The sequence below is a fragment of the Triticum dicoccoides genome, chromosome 2B (assembly GCF_002162155.2).
Source record: "Triticum dicoccoides isolate Atlit2015 ecotype Zavitan chromosome 2B, WEW_v2.0, whole genome shotgun sequence".
Taxonomy (NCBI): Eukaryota; Viridiplantae; Streptophyta; class Magnoliopsida; order Poales; family Poaceae; genus Triticum; species Triticum dicoccoides.
This window is the reverse complement of record NC_041383.1, coordinates 46,661,478-46,671,032: the sequence shown is the minus strand read 5'-3', so window position 1 is coordinate 46,671,032 and position 9,555 is coordinate 46,661,478. Positions and strand designations below refer to the sequence as shown.

Sequence of the window (9,555 nt, the reverse complement as noted above, 5' to 3'; positions counted from 1 at the left end):
TTTAAGATGATGTCAAAGCAATTTGTTGCCCTTTTTTTTTTGTCCAGCTCAGTATGTCCTTGCCGTACCCAGCTGAACCCCTACGGGCTACGGACAACTTCTGACCGACACATGAGTGTTTGCTCGGCCTTGCACCTTTTACTTTGCTTGGATATGCAGTCCGGAGAAGCTGTTCAACTTAATGGAACGGCTATCAGAACAACAGAGAGGTTGGGTTATTGAGCTTGGCTTCAACTCCCATTTTCTTGTCCAGCCGTGCAAATTACCCATAAGGCTCCGCTTGGAATGGGTGTAAACTTTTACACCTGTATTTATTTTACACATGTAAAATACCGGTCACAGCTAATTTTCTGCTTGGAAACAAAACGACCAGTCCAGGTTTGTATTCTAAACCAGCCGGATACAAGCGAAAACGCTAATCCAAGCGGGCCCTAAACCTTATACTGTCTCTGATCAAACATGTCAACTGTGAAACAAAGTCATTGGTTTATAGAGGAAGGAGTATGTCCATATTAGACGCGGTGAAGCAAATATTTCAATTCCCTTGTGGCGATGATAGGGTGGAAATGCCCGGCCGGGGAAAGCACGGGAATGAACCAAGCCATTCAAAGGAGACCCTGAATTCAAGGACGAAGAAGCACGTAGAGGACATTGATTGGAGAAAGCTGAAGAAGCGATGTCGAAATTAACATATGAGAATCAGAAAGACAAATTTTGTGCATCTTTCATGCAGGTTTTCCTTCGTTCATACCTGGCTCGAGTGAATTGCAAAAACCATCGATATTGAAGGCTAGGTTTGCAGAAATCACAATTCTACAGTTTTGTGCCGAAAACCACTAATTCCAAGGTTAATTTTTTGCAAAAAACACTAGTCATCGACTTAGGAGGTTTTGAGCACGATTATGACAGGGAGGTCCCACTGGACAGGGCGACGTGGCAAAGAAAAAAACCTAATTACACCCTGATACATTCGTGATTTGCAAAAGGACCATTGAAAAGAAAAGCAATCAGGTCCCCCGTGACCAACGTCTCCCACTGGTCCGGTGGTGGACGCTGCCGGCCACTTCCTCTCCGGGCTGCCACCATTGAGAGCCGGGGGAAACGTGGCGTGAGGTCGGGATGGACGGTGAGCGTGGCCGACGCCACTGCTGCTCGCGCCCGTACATGGCCTGCGCAGCGGCTGCTCCATCCGGTGTGCCTCCCCGTCACCTCGCCAGCGCCGATGCAGGTGAGCAGCAAGGGCGGCGGCGGCTTGAGCTCCGGCCGCGGTGAGGCGCCCTCCCTCACCAGTCACCACGCCAACGCGGGCCAAGGAGCGGGGATTGGGAGGCCGGCACCGACGCCAGGGAGCGAGGGGGAGGTGGAGGAAACGAGCTCCTTGCGGAAGGATTTGGCGCCGACGAGCTTTTGTGCGTGGAGGCGTTGAATTCCGTGGTCGACACGACGCCACCGCGGAACCTGCGGGGCGGCGGCGGCGCGCAGCGACGGGTCCGCGGCGAAGGACTTGGAGGCAGCGACGGGCGGCGAAGGACTTGGAGGCAGCGATGGGTCCGGGTACTCGCCGGTGGACGTCGGAGGCGCGGCTAGACGCCGGGAGCAGACCGGATGTGCACGCCGGGGCCGAGCTCGGCGGCTGGGCAGCAGGAAGACGATGCCAGATTTTTTTGTTTACTGCACGAACCTTATCCTCTTCGGTCCTTTTACAGTTTAGTCCATGCTATTTTTTCTATTTGTGATTTGTTATATTGTGCCACGTCGCCCTGACCAGCGGGACCCTCCTATCATAATCGTGCTCAAAACGTTCTAAGCTGGTGATTAGTGTTTTTTGCAAAAAATTAGCTTCGGAATTAGTGGTTTTTGGCACAAAACTATAGAATTGTGATTCCTGCAAACCTAGCCTTCAATGTCGATGTTTTCTGCAATTCACTCTACCTGGCTCCAACAACTGGCTATGCAATTAACATGAGCTACATGCTTGGTGGCTTGGCTGATGTTTCTCGTATTCCTAATCTCAATTGGTGTGAATTTGTCACTGACTACCTGATATTTGCACTATGTGAATGCAGAATGTCAAATGTGCAAATGTCAATATCCATAATATTTGATGACGTGGAAGGTTGAATGGTAAGAGAATTGAAGCTAGTGGTGTGGGGATCAACTGAGGTGGCAGTGTGCGGCATGTGTGGTGAGGTGGGGATCAAGTGAGGTGGCAATGTGAGGCATGTGTGGTGAGGTGAATAGGCTGTATGTCAAGATCTCTACTCCTAATGTCTCAGTTGGTAGTCTGCATTTCGGGTTTTATTTTCGTCCCACCTAATATGGTCTTTTTTGGTACTTCTTTGGTACTTGCTCCCACCACCCGCTCAGCCGCGAAAAACCAGAAAAACCATGTCGCGATGCCCCTGCAGTCCAGGGCCGCACCTCCCATCGCACCCATCTACAAGCGAAAATTAACCAATGAAATAAAACCTACAAAAATTAACCAGCGAAAAAAAACCCTAACCAAACGCATGCACGACTCTCCTAGCCTCCACTCGCACGCACGACTCACTGCCCTCGTTCGCCGCCGCCCTCCATCCCTTCGCTGCCGCCCTCGCACATTTAAGCCGCCGCCGCTCAGGATCTCCTCGACCAGCCCCGCTTCTTGCGTCAGCCGCCACCGGCGTGCCTCCGCCCTGTCTCCCCCATCGACCCTCGAGCACCTCCTCGTCGTTAAGTCCCTGCGCGCGCCCCTGCGGCTAACCCTAGCCGCCGAGTTGTGCTGCAGGCAATGAGGAGCGGAGCGAGGCGGGCGCGTCGCTGAGTGGGTGGAGCGGCTGGGGCGTCACGGCGTGGGTGGAGAAGCAGGGGCAGCGGTGGCGCCGTGCAGGGGCGGAGAAGGAAAACGTCCTTCGTGGCACAACCGTCCTTCGTGGCGCCGTGCTAGGGCGTCGCGGCGTGTGGATGGCGGCGCTGGCCCTGCTTTTCTCCGGCCGGTGCGCGTGCTGTTCGCCCCGTCCGCAGGTGCTGCGCGTGCTGCGCCGGCCCTGCTTCTCCACGGCAGGTGTGCATGCTGTGCGCCCCGTGCGCGGGCGCTGCACTGACTGCTCGCAAGCTGCGCGTACGGTGGCCGGCTTATTAGCTGCGCTTGCTGCTTGTACTACGCTGGCTGTATGTACTGATGCTTGTGACTTCTTCTTTGATTTTCTTTCCAACGTGCTAATCTTGTTTTGTTGATTTTTTGAGCCGCAGCAGTTCAGGTCAGAGGTCACCAAAACCCATATCCAGCATTACTGGTTGGTCCGGTGTCATGGAGCAAGGGCCGCTGGTTTCGCCGTCGTGGGTGGAGGTGCACCATCGAGGAGCAGCAGGGGAGGAGTTGCAGCATCGAGGAGCAGCAGGAGAGGAGGTGCACCATCAAGGAGCAGCAAGGGAAGAGGTTTTGTCATACATGCGTGGGTGGCGGGCGGATTCAGGACTGGATTTTTACTTTTTGAGACGGAAATACATAAATTCTTAGGTCAGTAACAATAAATCTGATGGTTGCATGCATCTCACTATATGATCATTAGGTTAATAGAAATCATGGTGAGTGAATGACACGTGGATGACACGTCATATAATTCTATGAGACCAGGTCTCATATAATTCGGGTGAGACCCACCCTGATGGATGACACGTGGCATTCACAAATCACAAAGTATCTGATCTCTCCCCCCTGATTTCAGGTGGGGAGTGGGGTAGATGCTTTGTGGTTTGTGAATGCCACGTGTCATTCATGAGGGTGGGTCTCACTCGATTTATATGAGACCTGGTCTCATATAATTTTTTTCCCAAAATGTCAAACCTCATCTACGGTAAGATATGCCATAACGTCTCTGGATCTTCTTTTTATTCTTCTCTTCTGACAGAAGAAGATCATATGAAATCCTGGAACCTATCAGTAAATGGCTTCTCGATGTTGCGCGCGTCCAATGTCCATATCACCGTCGTCTATATAGCACAAGTTAAGTTTGCCGGCTGCACAGCGTGTGCTCTGCATTCGAACATACTCCACTAGAGTGGGTCGAGGATCCCAGTCCGTCATGTACGTGCCGAGACAGGAAATTTCCTGGGCTTCTTTCTGGAGCGGCGATCACGGCGGCCTTTGTTGTTATTGCTGCCGCCTTCTCCTTCTCCGTGGCAGTGCAGAGGCAGACAAGAAGCTGGCGTCGGGCCAAGTAGCTCTGATGATGAGGCTCGACATTGTACATTCACATTCCTTTAGTTTTGCTTCTTCTTTCTCATTGGTTTGGTTCCCCCTTAATTATTTAATCCGGGCTCTGAGACAGTGAGACTACCCATAAATGGATAGTGTCATAACTTAATATCATGCATATGATACTACTACCTCTTTAGATGACTTTATTTATTGTCACGTGTAACACATAATAGCATAGCATCTATTATGATACAATACCATGATATGATACTCAAACCTTTTTATCTTCATTAATTATATGCCATCTCAACAAAATAGTCTAGTTGACATGCATGACACTAGCTGTGATACTCTTATTACGACCAGTCTGAACCTGCACTAGCTGCAGGGCGTGGATAATCATGCATCCGGAGGGAGGAGCTTACGTAAAGGTCCCCTCCCATTTCGTTCACGAGACTAAACAACATATGACAATGTCAAATACGAGCCTAAAATGTTCTCTCTTATTTTCCACTTTGTTTTTTTATGCAAGCCTGAATAATTTTTGAACAAAGCCCGATGAATAGAAGGGACAACAACAACCAACAGGAAGTCCAACAGCCAGTAGAGAAACAAAGTAGGTTTGCACGTGGTAGCGACACATTTGATAACATGACACGGTATTACATGAATGACACAACTATATCTTATCTTAACCGTAAAAAATAGACAACTAGTATATCTTAGTTGGATGAAAGAGTTCTAGGCACGCCTCTACTAAATAAGGCTACGCCGTCTTCTCCGAGAGTCCGAAAAATATGCGTCGATGAAGCCTGGGTGGGAGATAAGGGAACGCCACGAGGTGGAGACACAATGGAAGCGCATGACCGTCTTGACTGGGAGGCGCAGTAGGATGTCGCACAACACTTTGAGAGGGAAGACACCTTCGTTGCCGGTGGCAGTGTAGTCCCGGAGCAACAGCATCAGTTTGCCGTCGTCATCGCATGTGACCGTGTCGACGGGGTCAGGTCTGCCGTGCTTGGAGCTATCTGGCACGTCGACGTTGGTGTAGACGATGAGATATGGTCCGCCGGCTTGCACGTCCATGGGCATTCCCACGGTGTCGACGAGAGGACCACTCCGCGTCTTCCTAGTGTCTGAAAAATGTGCGTTAAGGAAGCCTGGGTGGTCGATGAGGGAACGCCACGAGGCGGAGACGCAGCGGAAGCGGCAGATCATCCTTGCTGGGAGGCGCAGTAGGATGTCGCACAGCACCTTGAGAGGGAAAACACCTTCGTTGCCGGTGGCAGCGAAGTCCCGGAGAAACAGCATCAGCTCGCCGCCGGCGCCTGTGCCCGTGTCGATGTTGATGTCGGCGACGAGATCAGGTCCGCCGGCTTGCACGTGCATGGGCGCTCCCACGGTGTGGACGAGAGGATCCATCGATCGATCGGGAGGTCAGGACGCTGAAACTAAGACGGAGCGATTTTGTCTTGCCGTAGGTACGCGTGGATCAGCATATGGACGGGCAAAACATGTCAGGACGATTTTTTTATGGTAATACGTGTCTCATTTATATCATAAAGATCATAATACAAGTCACATACACATCGACCTGACAAAACTGAAAAGACAGCAAAACGCTAGCCTTTGTTCAAAGACACATCAGGCAAAAAGGAAAAATACAATCAAGACACAAGAATACTCTGAACTTGACATCAAACGTCCGTCACCTGCCTCTGGCGCCATCAAAGAAAAAAAATGACGGATCACCTCCTCCCTCGAGCTCGACGCGGTTCCATCGCCGATATGAAGCTTTGCAAATCTACAAGGTGGCTCACCAAAGGCGAAATCATTACCGTTGAAAAAATCAGACCGGGGCAATACCCCAGACACGCCATCGAACTTCAGGTCTGGCACCCCCGCACGACTAAGACGTCGTCGCAGGGGAAAATCATACTATCTCCCAAGCTCTGCATCGGAGCTGGAGGAAACGTCATCGCAACGGCGAAGCCCAAGGACATAGGTCCACCACGAGAATGCCGGCGCCGCAATGCCATCCTTGCTTGAACAATCTGATTTTCAAATTCATCCCAACCATAGGACCAATCGCCTCGTGGGGGAAGGATCTGAAGAATCTGTATTTGACGCCGCCGCCGAAGTCAAGACGATAAACAACCTAAAAAGCCTAGACTACGAGGGCCGAAAATCACTCCACACGCATGAATCTGACGGCCCCCCTCACTACCGATGGCCAAAGTTGTCGATGGAGGGGAACCGCCAAAGGACGGCGCCGGAAGGTTGGCCTCTCCTGGTGGGAGAATGTCAGTTGGTGAGGCCGTACTAGCCTAAGTCACGTGCTCTGCAGCTGCATGGTGCACGCGCTACTACTTTGTTGAATTTGTTTTCCCAGCGCTAACCAAGATCCAAGAAGGAACCAAACTTGTCTTCTCAGATTGAGTTAATTAACCAGGAGGGATATGGGATCAGCAGGAGCCCAATGTTGGTTGTCGGTACTGAGGTTAATTTGCTTTTTTTAAGAACTCAGATGCAGGAGGCTCCGTTCCTAAATATAAGTCTTTTCAATCAATGTGAACTACATACAAAGCAAAATGAATAAATCTACACTCTAAAATATGTTTATTATACATCCATATGTAATTCCTATTGAAATTTCTCAAAAGACTTATATTTAGAAACAGAGGGAGTATGTGCATACACTCATCCCATGAACACACACATGCAGACCATACCCTTATGAGCATCTCCGAGAAATTGAGCCAGCATATCATCTTAAGATTGACGAAGTCACTATAGACGTCACATTGCCGACCAGAATGTCTCCTCCCACTGAAATAAATCTAGGATAATGCGAGCACTAAGACTTGAACCCTGACGGGTTGAAAATACCACTCTCCTCTTAACCATTCAAGCGCAGGTTGGTTCGCGGTTAATTTGCTATTTGGACTGTCTGTCAGATGAATCATCCCCAACTAATGAAGTGAATAAGATAAATGCGAGCCCAGGACTTGAACCCTGATGGGTTGAGAATACCACTATCCACCTAACCATCTCAACCAGAGGTTCTTAATATAGTACTACTTAGTACTGGAAATTCTATATCTCTGCCATAGCATGATTTGGTTGACCATACGCCACTACGTAACGTGCCAGGGATCGCGCGCGCATCTTGCAGCAATCTCGAATCTCGATCAGCAACTGACGGTGAGTTAATGATTCCTGTTTGTACTTGTGTTGTAAGTAAAAATTGCTGTTTAATCGATCAGTTGCATGCATCACAGGGGAAGAGACTGCACCCATGCATGCAGGATGGTTGGCTAGTTAATGGCACAAGGTCAAACCTTATCAACGGTAGTAATGTAATGTTGATATGCCACAGCGTGCGTCTTGATTTTCTTTTCTTTTCTTTCTTCTCCCCTGGCACGCAGAAGAGAAGAAGATCATTCGAAATGGCTGGCACATGCATGGCTTCTGTATGTAGTATGATGCGCGCATCCAAGGTCCACTTCACCGTCGTCTATATATAACACACGTCCAGTTCGCCGGCGGCACAGTGTGTGCTCTCCACTCTCTGTGGATCGAGGATCCCCCAGTTCGCCATGTACGCGCTGAGACATATCCTCGGCTTCTTTCTGGGAGCGGCGATCACGGCGGCCTTTGTGGTGCTATTGCTGCCGCCTTCTCCTTCTCCTTCTCCTTCACCGTGCTCGTGCGGTGGCACGCCGCCGGCAGATCACAAGCTGGCGTCCTCGGACCAAGCTGCTCTCAATAAGCTCGATACGGTAAGTTTATGTTCCTTTCGCTTCTTCTTTCTCATTGTTGATTTGGTTCCCCCAAAATTAATCTGCATGCACCGTCAGAGCGCTGAACCTGCGCTAGCTAGCTGCAGGGGGTGAACAATGCTGCACGGGAACGGGAAGAGGACGACGACGACGACGAGAAGCTGGCGGAGCTGCTGCGGAGCGCGGCCATGGACGACAACACCATCATAATGACCTTCACGAACGAGGCGTGGACGGCGCCGGGGTCGCTGCTGGACGTGTTCCTGGAGAGCTTCCGCATCGGCGTCAGGACGGAGCCGCTGCTGAAGCACCTGGTGATCGTGGCGGTGGACGGCAAGGCGTTCGAGGGGTGCCAGCGCGTGCACCCGCTCTGCTACCGCCTGGCGGCCCCGGCGGCGGCAGCGGACTTCGCGGCGGAGAAGCCGTACAACACCCCGGGCTACCTGGACATGATGTGGGCGCGGAACAAGTTCCAGGCGCGGGTCCTGGCGCTGGGGTTCGGCTTCGTGTTCACGGACGTGGACATCGTGTGGTTCCGCAACCCGCTGCTGCGCATCCCGGTGGGCGCCGACATCGCGCTCAACTGCGACTGGTTCTACGGCGATAATCCGTACGACCTCAACAAGACGGCCAACGGCGGGTTCCTCCACGCCAAGCCGCGGGCGCGGACGCTGGCCTTCTTCACGGGCTGGTACGCGGCGCGGGCCCGGTACCCGGGGGAGCACGACCAGTTCGTGTTCGACCAGGTGAAGCACGAGCTGGCGGCGCGGCACGACGTCACGGTGCAGTTCATCGACACCGAGTACCTCAGCGGGCGGTGCGAGCCCCGCATGGACTTCAGCAAGCTGTACACGTTCCACGCCAACTGCATCATCGGGCTGCAGTACAAATTGGAGTATCTCACCGGCGTGCTCGACGAGTGGAAGCGGTTCAAGGCCCAGGAGGAGCTGCTCGGCACCAACAGCACCGCGCTCACTTACTGACATTGTCTCGCTCTCTCTCTGGCCGCTCGTTGTTACTCTCGAAATAGTTTGTGCAAGAACTAGTAGTTGGCCGGAAAAAAAGGTCTTCCGTTGACTTTCTGTACCGTTGGATTAAGATCCAATGGCCGTCCTATTTTGAGCTGGTCTTCCTCTTCCGGCCGTTAACCTCAGGCTTGCCTCTCTCCTTCGGGTGTGACGGTCCTGTTAAGCCTCCCCCTTGTCCCCGGCTAAGAGAAACTCGTTGTCTCCGGCCTCACCTCCCTTTTATCGCCACCGATTCAATTTTCATGTTCTTAAAAGTCCTTGCCCTTCGAAGAGCTTCCGCACATCCCTTCTTTCGTGCTTGTCAAAGAAGCATGGACGCATATCAACTCTTTATAGAAGTGAAGCTTGAGCATTTAACGCTTCAACTTTGAAGTCATTGATGAAGCCTATGCAACCTGGGTCGCACGTCCTAGTCATGAGACCTTCTCTAGCGGAGGACACTTGATAGAAACCACTCAATGCAGGCAAGCCTATTAATTAGGCTAAAAAGGCAAGCTAGTTAATTCTTCAAATCCAATAACAAATCACCAATCCCGTTCCTATTAATTAGCCTAAAAAGGTGAGT

General features: G+C 51.4%; 2 protein-coding genes across 2 annotated transcripts in view; both read left to right on the top strand.

The window, feature by feature from the left end:
• The window catches only part of LOC119362034 (WD repeat-containing protein 25-like), a 10,821-nt gene extending 10,434 nt beyond the window's left edge, over nt 1-387 (top strand). The window contains exon 6 of the mRNA XM_037627206.1: nt 48-387. The gene's annotated coding sequence lies outside the window, so the exon portion shown is untranslated. The remainder of the gene's footprint in view (nt 1-47) is intronic.
• A 7,387-nt stretch (nt 388-7,774) lies between these two features.
• On the top strand, nt 7,775-9,177 carry LOC119367053 (uncharacterized protein At4g15970-like). The gene is made up of 2 exons (XM_037632684.1): nt 7,775-7,962; nt 8,070-9,177. The coding sequence occupies exons 1-2, from the start codon at nt 7,780-7,782 to the stop codon at nt 8,943-8,945; spliced, it is 1,059 nt and encodes a 352-aa protein (XP_037488581.1). The 5' UTR covers nt 7,775-7,779; the 3' UTR covers nt 8,946-9,177.
• The last annotated feature ends 378 nt before the right edge of the window (nt 9,178-9,555 follow it).